The following is a 15,108-nucleotide window of genomic DNA, read 5'->3' as shown; positions in this document are numbered from 1 at the left end:
AAACGTGTCATTCCTAATGTATCACTAGTGTATTCCTGATATTCTCACTACTGCTTGGCTTACATATGGCTGTTTGAAATAGTGCATTTATAATTACGGGTTAATTATGGTTATTTTACCCACTAATCTGGCTGATGGTTCTAATTTCAGGATTATTACCAGTGTGATACAATTTCTTTATGAAGCAAATCTTTTTCTCTGGTGTTTCCCTCCCCCATGTAGCAGCCTCAAAGGGCGCTTTCCTTCTTCGCTCGCTAATTATGGCTCTGCTCCAGCTTTCCTGTTTAATTGTTTGAGCTTCTCTTTTTCAGATTAAATCCCTGTGATCATATCTTTGCCTCAACTAGTCCCAAGTACTTAACTCAAAGTGAGTAAATATACTTCTCAAACATCATGCTTTAAAATACTATGCTTGTTTTGACATAAGAAATTATACAATATTTTATCAACTACTTTATAATTGCTAAACTTATTTATGACTTTTGGATACATATGACACTTTTTTGGTGAAATTGTTACCACTCATTCAAGAAATCTGGAAATCTTCAAAAGAGATTGCATTACATAGAAAACTTAGGAAAAGCATCTTCCTACCTAGTGGGATTTGGTAATTTTTTCAAACCTTGAAAAGAAACTGGCCATAACCTAAAAAGTCAAGTAACTTTAGTGGAAAACGGAGATCTAAGCAAAGGAAGTTAGAATAACCTCTTTTGAAGGTTTTCAGATTTCTTTAGGGAGTGGTAACAATTTCACCCAAAAAAAGTATATTTACCAAAAAATCGTAACTATGTTAAATTGTGTTTAACAATTGTAAAGTGGTTGATATCCTATTGTATGATTTCCTGTGTTAAAACAAGCATGGTATTCAACATGATGTTTGAAAGGCATTTTTTTACTTTGAGTACTTAGGACTAGTTGAGGCAAGTTGCTTAACTTTTATAATACCTTATATCTTTGGAAAGGGAAGGATAAAACCTAACCAGCAGGTCTGCTGAATTGTAAGAGGTAATAAATGCAAAATGCCAGCATCTATCTTACATATGACAGGTGCTCAATAAAGAGACAGTAGTCATACAGATCAGCATGATCACTGTAGATCCAGGAAAAGATTCCCCAATGCATTCTTTTGGTTACTTGTAGAAACATGATTATAACTTTTCCCATTCTCTTTTATCTCCTATAGTTTATATGAAAGGAGATGCTAGTCTCATATTTTTAATTTTCACAAATCTTAGTGCTAACAGATTTTCTATGCATCACATTTTGCTCTGATTTTTTTTAATTCTTTGAAAATAGGATGAAAATATTGAATGAAAATTTCCATGATGCTATATTAAAAGCTTCAAGGGTTTTAAATAAACATAAAAAAACCTCAGTGATTACTAGGTTGTTACATGGATCTACTAAAAAGAAATCTATCTGGGGGCACCCAGGTGGCTCAGTCGGTTGAGTGGCTGACTCTTGATTTTGGCTCAGGTCATAGTCTCAGCCCCGAGTGGGGCTCTGCGCTCAGCATGGAGTCTACTTCTCTCCCTCTCTCTCAAATAAATAAATAAATCCTAAAAAAAGAAATCTGACTACGTTTTCTTCTTGGACAGGATCACTAGATTAGATCTGAAAAGTATGACAGTTGTGGCATAAAGGAACTTGTGCTGGACAGAATGGTGGGTCTTCCTTGATGCTTTTGTGATGGTGAAGCAGCAGTAAATGGGCCAGATTAAAAACGGGCTGAAATGACCAGGACCCATGGGTCCTGATTAATTATCCATTATGGGAGCTGGTGGGTGGTGTGTTCTAAGAGACCAACTGTACTCACATCTGTCAAGGTCTTATCTTTCTCATGCTTATCATGAAAATATGGGTGGTATGTTTACCAGACTGATAGATGGCATCGCTATAAATAAAAAGTTGTCAATGGTACAAGAAACATAGCACTAAAACAAAATAAAGCAGACACGGTCCCTATGCTTATAAGTAAAAAAACTGGATGACAGAATTGGAGCTAAAAGGACCTCAGCAGCACCCTGTAATGACATAATAAAATTTAAAAGGGATGGATGACCAGTCTGGCTTCTGGGGCAAAGATATGGCTTAGCAACAAAACCTCTGGAAAAGACTTTAAGATTTGAGTCAACAATATGCTCAATATCTCCAACAGTGAAATTCAAATTCCAAAAAAGTGAACATGATTTTAAGCTGCATTAATGGAAGTGCACACTCTAGAACTGTAATTTTCTTTTTTCTCATTCCAAATACTAATGAGAAATTATGTGTACATTTCCATGAATCACTAACTATAGTAAACTCCCAAAGCATGCTTCCCTAAGAGACTATGTCAGACTGTTCTTGGGGTTGGGAAAAGGGGAAGAGTATGTAGTTTGAACCATACCCTTGCCCTGGGGATTCTAATACATCGTCTTCCCCACTCAGGTAGCTACCACTTACTCTCTCCCCACCTCTCTGTCATGATCTAGAACAAGGGAATAGTTTTTTTCACCCTGAATATAATTTTTGGTTTTGGGCATAAGACTGATGCATCGTAAGCATACCTGGTGTAAAGCAGGTGCTCATAAGTATTTATTGGATGAATGAAGCAGGATATATGAAGATGATTGGAGGACTTTCAGAGGCCAGTGCCTGGTTGGCAAAAGGACTCAAAACCAAGTCCTCTGAGGAAATGTAGATGTCTACTAAGTGCAGGGAGAACGTGATGATTATTTTCAAAAGGCCAAAGACCTGCCTGCCACATGTAAGATGGCTTAGACTCTGTTGCACAAGGTAGAACTAAGGCAGAAAGACACATCTCAGTTTGATGTAAGGAAGAACTTTCTAATGGTCAAAATTGTTGTAAAGTGGACTGGGCCAGCTCCAGGAGAGTACCCCCATCCCCTCCACCCCAGTGAATTTCAACAGCGGTGCCCAATAACAGCAGTAATTTGTTTTCTAAAAATAGTGAACTTTAAAAATGTGTATTTAGAAAGAAATAAACTAGAGAAGATTCAAAGTTCCATAATGTTATTCTCATATGCTTACATTCCAGTCTACGTTTTGAGTGGCAGAAACAAGAGTGGTGTTAGAGCTAGTACATGGGAGTGTCTACAGGAAAGTGGGGCACATGAGCATGTTTTGTGCTGAACTCTTGGGCTACAAGACCACTTCCTTAGTGTAGATTGTTTCCTTGGTAGCTGGGTGAGCGCCAGTGTTGAAAAAAATTAAAGATGCTTTCCCACCCATCCTATGATTTTTGTTATTTAAGTAGATACATATTTAGTTTCTATATAAATACTAAGATAAGACAGTTAACACTGCCCCAGAGGCACACATTTGAACAAGTCTGAAGGGCTGGTAAGGGACAGATTTCATACATAACACTGGGGTACTGCTGTGTCTGTCTCCTCTCTGTGCACATATCCCTTTTATATGTACATTTTTAAATAAACTAAAAAAAAACCTAATTATTTTTGATTAAAATGTTTGTAAAAAAGCCCATTACAGATTTGCTATTTTGGAAAAATTGATAAAATACATTATGGTTAAAGAACAGAATTTATACCAAAATGTTTGAAGTATTTTTTCATTCTTCCTTGATTTGTCTGAGAGTTGGCTTGGCAGACTGTGCAGCTATGAAATATTCATATTTGCTGAATAAACGAATGACTGAATTGTTGCTAATGTTCTCCCATATTTGGGGTAGTTACAGTGATCACACCAGAGGAGAAATTAGAAGATTGTTGGCTGCCCCAATTTGCATATTTGTATACAAAGGGAAGAAGAGGTAATCATATCTCTTTTCTTCTTCAGGGAGACACAAATAAAGAAACATGAATAAATAAAATGAACTGGCTGTGTTGTCTTCAATTTCAGATTTACATCATTTCTTTTCTTTTTCCTATTCATTTCCCCTGTCTCCTAAAATACAGTTCACAGAAAAATGATGCTATACTCTTTGTAAATGAAGGCAAGACTGACCAATATAAGAAAAGTCAAAAACTCCACTACATTTTTACATTGGAAATCATTAGCTAACAAACTTCTCTGAAAGAAAAATAACATGTATGTTCAGTTCTGTTGGTAAACACAGCTTAAGTCTGTTCAAATTCAGCAGAGGTAAGAAAGGCCTATCATCTGCCTGTCAGTAGCCTATCCTTTACTTGGAGACTGTCTAAGTATTCAAGGAGATCCAACTGGAGAGAGGGTTATCAATATTCAAATGTAAAGAGTAGGTGCCTACAGCCAAAGTTCAGAGAAAGTGCTTATGCTGAAAGATTTACCTTGAAGAAATGAGTCTGGGAAGTTAGATTTTCTTCTTGAAAAAGGACAATAATCATACTTTCCATTTGTCTATGATGTTAGTTTCTGAAGTGCTTCCTCCTCCAGTCTCATTTTTTTTTTGGTACGATATAATTCTAACATCTTCTCTAATTAAAAGTTTTTAAAAATAAATTTTATATTCTATAAACATGAATATGAACATAACTCTTATTACATGGAAATTAGTCTGCGAATGACATGGGAAGAAATTTACATTAGAGAATCAATCAAATGAAAAATTCTTAGGAAACGAAAGTAAGCTAAGTGCCTAATTATCATTTAAATATCATATTTGTATTATTTCATCTCATCACGGCATTTGACACTGGGAACCATTTGTCCCCTCCTACACATAAGATCAGAATCCCTGCCTCCTTTAGTTTTTGTCATCTTGGATTCTCTTGGCTACAGCCTTCTCACTGCTCCTGTTCAGTCTCCTTCAAGGATTCCTCTCCCTGAACTCATACAACAAAATGAAGACATTTTCTAAGGTCCTGTCCTTAAAAATTCTTTTTCAGTTTCTGAATAAAACAGTTATTCAATACCCTCTGTGTGCCAGAAACTATGTTGAGTTGCTAAGAATACAAGGAAGGAGAGCAGACATGGGTCTTGTTCTCAAGGAGTCTGCAGACTGATGACATTGAAGAAAAAATGCAAAAAGAGTTAATTACAAATTCTCCCAAGTGCTATGAATCAAAAATCCAGCACACTGTTATGAGAAATACAAGGGGACCTAACCTAGTCTGGAGGCTGGAAGGCTCTCTGAGGCAGGGATGTCTGAGCAGTGGTGATCTGAAGAACGTGCGGATGGCAAGAGAGGCACGGAGATCCTGTGGGGAGGAAGGATGACGTACTGACGGAAGCAGAAGGCCACCATCAGAGCTGCAGCACAAGAAATGAGGGGAAGAGGTAGTCAGCCACATCACAGGAAGCCTCCAGGCAAGCTCCTATACTCCATGGCTTCAATTCTCAGTCCCGTGCCAAAGACTCCCTTCCTATCCTGGTTTGCTAGCACCAGTCCTAAGCTTCTGACAGCTGCTTGAATATTTGCACATGAATGTTTTCATGTCACTTCAAACTCAATTCATTATCTTTTATCTGGACCACTGCAATAGTTTCCTAACTTGTTAACCAGATGCGCATTTATCTGCACTCATCAGCAGAAAGCAGGTGTCCCAAGTTCAAACTAGGAGCAGAGAGGAGCTAACTACATGGATCTGTGAAAATCAACTAGACTGCAATAGTTCAATGCCCATGCATTCTCAGACTTGAAGATTCCACTTGATTAGTACTGCTTTGAGTAACAGAGCAAAAACAAAAAACAAAACCTCCCATATTCTTAAATATCAATATATGATAAATACTGGAAATCATGTAAATTAAAAATGAATCACTACAATTATACATTAAAATACATGACAGCATCATTTTAGAAAGTACATAATTTATTACATTTATGAGTTTATAATAAAATGGATACTTGGGAACTTAAGAAAATGAGTTAGGAGTAACAATTAGATGTAAAATTCTCAAATCATGGAACCTGAAATATTAAAATTCTAACATTATCTTAAAAATCTCTTTCCCATGATTAGTATAGTTTGAGAATTATTATGCTCTTCCAAGGGAAGGAAGGGGGAATTGAAAAACAGACACGTTGATGAAGGCAATGAATTCTTCTCAGCTGGCTTTTTTCTCCACTGAAGCTCAATATAGGGTTATATTTTCTTTACTTACAGGAAGCTGCCACTGTTCTGTTTTCCAATAACCCTCAAAACAGAATGGAAAATGCCTATGCAAAATGACACAAGCCTTAACCATTCTCTGCAGGTTTTTACCATTTCAATACACTTCTAGTCCAACAGCTTTCCCAATTCTAAAGTTCTGTGAGTGAACTATGAACATTTTTAAATATTTTCCAGATTCATCATGGAGGCTGCTTTTCTTCTCTGCACTGTAATCACACTGAGCTGCAATTAAAATAGACAATCAGTAAATAGTTACTTTTTCTATGGAAAATCTTACACTAATACAAAGTATAATGCATCACAACTTACAATTATTGAAAATAATCTTACTGGAGAGGGTCCTGTAAGAGGTCATTTTTGGTGTTCATGTCTGTTTTACTCTTGAGACTTTAAAATACCTGTATTACACTAGAGATATGCATGTCAAATATGACATTCCATAGCTCAGAGTGATATACAGTACTTAGAATTCCAAAACATATTTCACAGATGGATGAAAAACATCTAGATAAAAAGTTAACTAGAAAAGTGAGTAAAATACAAATTAAGTGTGAGCCAGCACAACACAAGACTGGTTAATAAGATGATGATAGATCATAGTAAGAAAGCTCTAATAGGTAAACAGTCTTCAAATATCAATTGGAGTTGATATTATATATACAAATCTAACAGTACAATAGAGTATACATCATAAAGAAGCCTTCTCACCACTGTCCTTCATTCCTAGCCCTCTTTCCAGATACAATCATTATTTCCATTTTCTAAGTATATTTCTAGAAATAAATTCTAAATGAGAATAGATGCATGTATTTCCTCACCTCTTTTTATTTAAAAAATGATAAAGTACTCTACACACTTTTCATCTTGGTTTTTTCCTTCTAAATGATCTACTTTACAAATGTCTCCATGTGAGACCTACTTTATTCCCCTTAACAGCAGCAAACTTTCCTTGTATGGATACTCCATAATTTAACTGGTTTTCTATGGATGGGCATTTAGGTGGCTTTTAATCTTTTAAAATTATAGGCAATGCTGCAATTAGTATTTTGACACGCTTCCCTGCACAGACTTGCCCAGGTCCAAGTACACCACCTGCAGAATAAATTCTTAGAACGACTGGGTCAAAGGTGATGTACATCAAAATTTTTTGAGAGATACTGCCAAACTGGGCTCCAAAGAGATTGCACCAACACACATTTACATCAGTGATGTGTGGAAGTGCCAGCATAATGTATCATCAAACTTCATGATCTGACATGATTGTGAAATGGTGAAAAATGATATGTGATTACGGTTTAAGCTTATATTTGTCTTATGGATCAGGATGAGCCCATCTTTTCAAATATTTAAAAGCCATCTGTCTTTCCTTTTCTGTAAGTTTTATTCTTTGTCTATTGTACTGTTGCACTTTTTTTGTTGATTTAGCCATTCTTTTTTTTTTTTAGATTTTATTTATTTATTTGACAGAGAGAGACACAGCGAGAGAGGGAACACAAGCAGGGGGAGTGGGAGAGGGAGAAGCAGGCTTCCCGCCGAGCAGGGAGCCCGATGTGGGGCTCCATCCCAGGACCCTGGGATCATGACCTGAGCCGAAGGCAGTCGCTTAACCAACTAAGCCACCCAGGCGCCCTAGCCATTCTTTACATATATGTTAAGGATATTACTTTTGTCACAGTATTGCAGATATTTTTTCTCAGTTTGTCATTGATTTTATGACTTTAAAATGCAGATATCTGAAATTTTACCTGTTCACATTTATTAATTTCTTTCCATAGTTCCTAGGTTTTGTGTTCTTGCATAGAAAGGCTTCACCACACTGATTTTAGTGTTAAAAGAACGCAGTATGGCTTTTAGTAGTTTAGACTAATACATTTAGAACATACAACCATAGTCCAAAGATGGATGAAGAATGTACAGAGAAAGTTGATCAGAATAGCACATTCAGAGCATGGAAGACTCGGTACAATGCAGGGCTTGTGTATGATGCTGGGCTGCATGTTAGAGGAAATAATAATCTTCTAACTCCAATCCTTTGTTTCATTAAGTATCAGGCCTTTACTAGGATAGTCTTTCTAATAACAGTTTCTAGTTTTTAGAGGAAGATGGGAAAATAGGAAGAATTCAGAGAAAGCAAAGACAAAGATTTTTAAAAACTGAATATATGTCTAATACAAAAAGTTTATAACTTGGACTCATTTAAAAGAGAAAAAATATTAACTCCACTCCAGGGAATAATTCCTTTTTGTGGATAGGGACAATGCTGAATGACTACTTTTCATCTTCAATGAAAACAGGATGGAAGGAGAAAAGCTTAAGGAAAAAATTCCAAAGTGGTTACTGACACAGCATTAAAAAAAAAAAGCGCACAAAGAGAAGGGTGAAATCTTTGTCATTAGAGAGTTTAAGTAACAGGAGAAAAACATCTGTGTTGGGTTGCTTGGGTTTAATTCTGTCAGGAGGAAGACTAAACGAGATGCCAACTGGATTATCTAATTAAGGTTCTATAACTGTACTCTTTTTACTATAGAACTCAAGGTTGTTGATTTTACGTAGGCATTTTCTTTACCATATTCCTTAAAAAAGGTAAACTTGAAGCTCTTAGGACTGTGATGTAGAGATTTAACTTCTTATATAACTAAGTATTTACTAACCACTTAATGATTATACTAAATGCTTATATGTATTAATTCCTTTGATTTTTCAGTAACTCTGTAAGGGAGGTGTTATTATTCTACATCAAATATGAAGACACTGAGGCTTAGAAAAGTTGAAATTGCCCAAATCACATGGCTACTTAATGGCACCAGGCTATGTGCCTGACACACTCTTAAGATACTTCCCAGTACACCTTGGCTCCTGTTAACTTATAATCTAAATGAATGAATGCTTTCTTGAATGATAAACTACTTAATCTATTAATTCATAATTTAATAAGAAATTAAATTTATTTGATAAAGCTATAATTACTTTCAAGAGGGGAGGGGAACAGAAGGGCAAATTACCAGATTTTCTTTAAGTGCCATGCATTGTTCATATCAGAAGTAGATTTCAAAAAAATCTATAAATATCACATACATAAACTGAAATCAGTGAGTATTTAGAGCTGCTGTAGTATGTATGAAATACTCTTCTATCTATGCATAATATTAATTTTGATTGAAACAGTACATTTATAACCAAACATATTTAATAAGGTAGTAACATGGTTTCTTTGCCTGCCTATCTAGATCTATCCATCTAAACTGCTTCCAGCCTATCTTTATAATCGCCAGACGATCTCACATTGTTCCTAATAGGAGGGAGGAGGAACTATTGCTCCCACTTTAAGTAAATGGCCCATTTTCTTTATATGAAGTGTGTATGAGTAATTACCCCCTAGTATTTTATTGATGTTCTGCATTTTCTACTCTATTTCCCATTGGACAACTTTTATACAGTATTTTAGATTTATATGGTTATATACAAATGTGCATTAAATGAACTTAACCTATAAGTCATTTTTTCCATTTAAAAAACTACAATAAAAACAAAGTGCAATTAGAAATATTGCATTCAAAGCAATGTTTTCTACTTCCAAATCTGTCAGTGATCATGCCTAGACAGAATAAAATTTTAGAGCAGTGCTGTCCAAAAGAACTTTTTGTGATCATAGAGTTCTATTTATGCTGTCCAATATGAGGATCATAATTACATATGGCTACTGAGCACTTGAAAGGCAGCCAGTGCGGGGCATCTGGGTGGCTCCCATTCGGTTAGGCATCTGACTCTTGGTTTTGGCTCAGGTCATGATCTCTGGGTCGTAGGATCGAGCCCTGCATTGGGCTCTGCACTCAGCATGGAGTCTGCTTGAGATTCTCTCCTTCTCCCTCTGCTCCTTCCCTCACTTGCACGTGTACTCTCTCTCTCTCAAATAAATAAATCTTAAAAAAAAAAAAAAGAAACCCAGCCAGTGTAATGAGGATTTCAAATTTTAATTTACTTAATTTTAATAATTAATTTAAATTTAAACTGCTGCTTATGGCTAGTGGCTATCATATTGGACAGCACAGTTCTAGATTTAGGTGTCAATTTAGGAGACTCGTGTTTATTTCTGTTTTTAAAGTTTACTTTTTCAACCTCAAATATTAAAGAGACTACTTATAAATAGTTTAATCAAGTAAAAATAAAACTACTAGTTCTCTAGGAACTTTTGAGGAACTGTTCTTATCTTTTGATCTACTCAGACTATTTACTCTCAGGGATAATGAGGAAGCTCCCTACCTGCTGGGAAGCTGAAGCCGCTCTCTGTTCCGCCTGACTTAGACGCCTTTGAAGTCTGTTGGCTTTTTCTTGATGCTCTAGAATTAGTTTCTCATTCTGTTATGGGGAAATACAAACAAACAAGTTAGAAATCCATATGTGACACAGAAAGGTTTTGTGGAATAATCAATGAAAAATTTGAATATCACTTTACTTCTTATAAAACACAAAGATAATATAGCTCCAAATTTATATTTTTTCAAATTATTAATTTCAAAGTTCAAAATTGGTTTCACACTTTGACTACATTATTTTTTCCCCTCCACATGTTACCAAAGAAAGTGAATTAAATCTAAAATCAAAGTGAATCAGAAGACCAAGATTTTCAATATATATTTTTAAAATATTTGATATTAACCTTGAGATGCTAGATCACTGCTTCAGAATCACCTGGAATATGAAAACACAACCAGAGCTTCAGTAGGATGGGATGAATTTTGAGAATCGGCACTCCTACTGAGTTCTTAGGTGGTGTTGATGTTGTTTGCTAGTGATTCAGAACTACCATGTGAAAGCAAGCTTCTAGAGAAATTGTGACGTTGCCACTATTAAAGTGCAAAGAACAGAAAATATTCATTCTAGAAGTCTTGATTTTTAAAAAGATAGACTTGTCTTAAACGATTTATATGTTAAAGATGTTACTTAAAAGGGGGAAGAACTCTGTTTCTACATGCTCCCCAATACATTTGTATACTCTAGAGGATATTAGGATCATCAACAAATATGGCATTGGTATGGACTGAATTATGTCCCTAAAAAAGGATGTTGAAGTCTTAAATCCCAGTACTTATGAATGTGATCTTATTTGGAAATAGGGTCTTTTCTGATAATTAAGGTAAGATGAGGTTTTAGGGTGGATCCTAATCCAATACGCCTAGTACCTTCATAAAGAGGGGAAATTTGGACACAGAGACTGACATGGACAAAGGGAAGACCACATGAATACACATGGAAAATACCATCTACAAACCAAGGAACGCATGAAGCCACCAGAAACTAGGAGAGAGGCATAGAATAGGTTTTCCCTCAGAGGGGACTAATCTTGCTGACTTGATTTGGACTTCTGGCCTCCAGAATTGTGAGACAGTAAATTTCTGTTGTTTAAATCACCAAGTTCATAATACTTTGTTAGAGTAGTCTTAGGAAACTATATGGACATTATGAATATAAATCTGTCACAACATACTGTCATGCAGACAAGTTCAAAGAAACTACCAATTATAAAATGTATTTGTCCTTTCCATACTTACTAGCCTGAAAAAAAAAGTTTCTGTACAACTAGAATTATTATGTGGTTTTCTGGCACTTGTCTGAATTGAGAGAGTAACATCAGTCTAATCAGGAATAGCAAGAAAAACAGACTTTCTATGAAGAACTAGATAGTTCCCAGCCTAACATATAAGTGATAATGGTGAATGTCATGCCTAGTAATATAAAATACTGAAATAACAATATACTGCTAAAATGAGATTATATTTTTTATTGTGCCCAAAAGCAAAATTAAATTTTATGAAGAGAACTACACTGGCTGTTTCAATTTACCAAGATATTTAAATACGTAGTCTTAAATTTAAAAGGTGCATCATTAACACTAGAGAAAACCTGGGGGTAAAATCACATCATCTATAATAATCACTTTCATAGGTACCATCAGATTACATACAATATGCATTTTTCTGTGCTACCACCATAATGGTTAAGAAACAGTCCAGGTTAGGTAAATCATAATATATGCAACTGTTCTTTTTCAACTGATCATTTTGGTTGCTTTTGATCTTCTAATATTATTAACATTATTGTGTTGAATATCTGCCTTTAAATTTTTTCATATTTTAAATTATTTCCTTAAGTACAGATTCCTGGAAGTTTTGAAAACAACAAGTATTTTAATGGCTATTGTTTGTATTCTAAATGGCTCATATCAATTTATAATGCTTTGAAACTTAAGAGTAATTTCGTTATGGCTTCTATAGATGGCCACAAAAATATAGCCGACCATATAGTGTATTAATGAAATTCCAACAAACACATTCGAAGTTAGAACATCAAACGAAGAACTAGAGTTCTAGAAAGCTCTAATCATAATCTAGACATTGTTAACTTTTTTTAAAGATTCAAAGAGAAAAATGATGAGCTCTTGCTGCATTTAGTTCTAAAGCATTAATCTGAAGAAGTACTTTAATATATTCCAGTAGGCAAAGGTAATTTCTACATTTCTTATGTGTTGAATTAAAACAAAATAAGAGGAAAGGGCTAAAAAATATAATCTTAGACATGCTTAGAAATGAAGGGGATCTTAACACATTTTCTGCAACACGGCACAAGTTATATTGGGGAAACTGAAATAGGAGCTCTACCTTTTGTCATTTACATATGATGAATCACTGACTTTCAAAGTTTTTATTCACATTATAAAATGTGGACTTTTAGGGTTATGGATGATTTCTCTACAAGGAGTACTCACCTCTGTATGGTCATTTCCAAGTAGAGAATTAATTTGGAGTTGGCTCAGATAAAATTCAGAAAAAATGTGTATCAAGCTGCAGCAGAAAGTACTTCCCGGGAGAGTCATTATCTTACCTCAACTACCTTTTCATTTGCCATTTCCAGCTGAGAAAGCAGCTCTTGGGTATGAAGTTTCTGTCGACTCAGCTCACTCCTATTAATCAAGAGACAGTCCCCCCACCCAAGCCATTAATATCATTGTTCAAAAATCTAACAAAATAGAATCTTTTTTAGTGAGATATATGTTCTGTTCATGTTTTAAACAAAAATACCTTATGTGTAAAACAAAGTCTCTTTTCAATAGACCATATTTTAAAGGACTCATTTCTTTTTTTTTTTTCTTATGTTAATCCCCATACATTACATCATTAGTTTTAGATGTAGTGTTCCATGATTCATTGTTTGTGCATAACACCCAGTGCTGCACACAGAATGTGCCCTCAATACCCACCACCAGGCTAACCCATCCTCCCACCCCCCTCCCCTCTAGAACCCTCAGTTTGTTTTTCAGAGTCCATCATCTCTCATGGTTCGTCTACCCCTCCGATTTCCCCCCCTTCATTCTTCCCCTCCTGCTACCTTCTTCTTTTTTTTTTTCTTAACATATATTGCATTATTTGTTTCAGAGGTACAGATCTGAGATTCAACAGTCTTGCACAATTCACAGCGCTTACCAGAGCACATACCCTCCCCAGTGTCTATCACCCAGTCACCCCATCCCTCCCACCCCACCCCCCACTCCAGCAACCCTCAGTTTGTTTCCTGCGATTAAGAATTAGGACTCATTTATTTCTTTATAAAATGCACATGTATTCTGGAGATTAGCTGTATACTGTGAATACACTGGACACTACTGAACTGTACACTTAAAAATGATTAAGATGGTAAATCTCATGTGTATTTTATCACAACTATAAAAATGTTAAATTTTATATATATTTTACCACCACACCAAAAACCCCCAAAACACACACACACATATATTCTAAAAGTACTTAAGTGTTTTCAGTATTATCTTGAGGAATTATTTGGCATTAAAATGATCATATATTCGTATTAAACAGATAAAGTATTTGTTATTATAAAATCTCATAAGCTATTGTGATTCTTAGCTATAGTATGCATTTTTAAGATTCATATAGAGTGCTTCTTAGAGGAACTCAATTTTTGGAAATTTAAGGTAATATTAATCACTCCAACATCATTTCAGTGTAGTATATTCAGAATTGGTATTTATGTTTTGGTTGTATATGAGTTATATTTTATACATTCATATCCTTTATGCTTTAATAGCTGGATTTATCTTATGCATAGAGCTGGCTGTCTTCTTTTTCCTCTTCCTCTTTTTTTTTTTCCCCCAACATATAAGTGCATCTTGCTTTTGGCCAAAGAATTTCAAAAGTCTCAGGTTAGATGCAGAAACAATATAGTCTTTTTTTTTCCTTAAAGATTTTATTTATTTGTCAGAGAGCGAGACAGAGAGCACAAGCAGGGGGAGTGGCAGGCAGAGGGAGAAGCAGCCTCCCTGCAGAGCAAGGAGCCTGATGTGGGACTCGATCCCAGGACCCTGGGATCATGACCTGAGCCGAAGGCAGATGCTTAATTGACTGAGGCGTCCCAGAAACAATATAGTCTTAAAAATAATTTTTAAAAAGATCAAATTTCTGAGTATTAAAATACCCAGTTAATTCAGGATTGGTTTTTTATCCTTTGATCTTCTGCTTCTTAAATAAATCAACAGATTAACACTTCTAAAATAACTTCAGCTCTGAATTTTTTCCAAATGAGCTGCACAGCCTAAAAACTTGGTAAGCCCCTTAAGTGACCTATATGTGTACGAATAATTGTTAAAATCAGCAAGCAATTTTTATAAATATATAGGAGAGAATAAAAAATGTCATCCACAAAATCAATTCCACAAATATTTACTGAACACTATGTGCCAAGTACAAGGTATATGGTGGTAAACACATAATTATTGCCATAACAGAACGAAGAGGGAAATGGCTTCATCCATACAGGGCACAGTTTATGAGGACACTGAGTATCTATCATTGATTCTGTGACAGACAAACCCAAATGTTTTACCTTCGCTTTCTTCTGGTGGTAATAATAACGTAGAATAAATTACTGTGCTTACTTTCAAGTACCTTGTGTAGCTTAAAATTACTGCTGCACCTCAACATTAATGTAACAAAGCGAAGAAAGGCAAAATGACTGAAGTGGCCAGTCTTCTAGGCCAAAT

The 15,108-nt window shown here is 35.3% G+C and overlaps 1 protein-coding gene across 4 annotated transcripts in view; it reads right to left on the bottom strand.

Moving 5' to 3' along the window:
• Window positions 1–15,108, bottom strand: part of SCLT1 (sodium channel and clathrin linker 1) — a 204,348-nt gene that overhangs the window by 5,515 nt on the left and 183,725 nt on the right. For all 4 annotated transcript variants that reach the window (XM_035023077.1, XM_035023076.1, XM_035023079.1 and 1 more), the window contains 3 exons: window positions 12,939–13,017; window positions 10,320–10,415; window positions 5,050–6,281 (listed from right to left, as the gene is read on the bottom strand). In XM_035023077.1, the coding sequence (XP_034878968.1) occupies window positions 6,219–6,281; window positions 10,320–10,415; window positions 12,939–13,017 (238 nt within the window). In that variant the 3' untranslated portion in view covers window positions 5,050–6,218. The remainder of the gene's footprint in view (window positions 1–5,049; window positions 6,282–10,319; window positions 10,416–12,938; window positions 13,018–15,108) is intronic.

This window comes from Mirounga leonina, unplaced genomic scaffold (genome assembly GCF_011800145.1).
Source record: "Mirounga leonina isolate KUSES-001 unplaced genomic scaffold, KU_Mleo_1.0 Mir_176, whole genome shotgun sequence".
Taxonomy (NCBI): domain Eukaryota; kingdom Metazoa; phylum Chordata; class Mammalia; order Carnivora; family Phocidae; genus Mirounga; species Mirounga leonina.
Note: the sequence above shows the minus strand (reverse complement) of the source record. Positions and strands in the feature narration are given on the sequence as shown.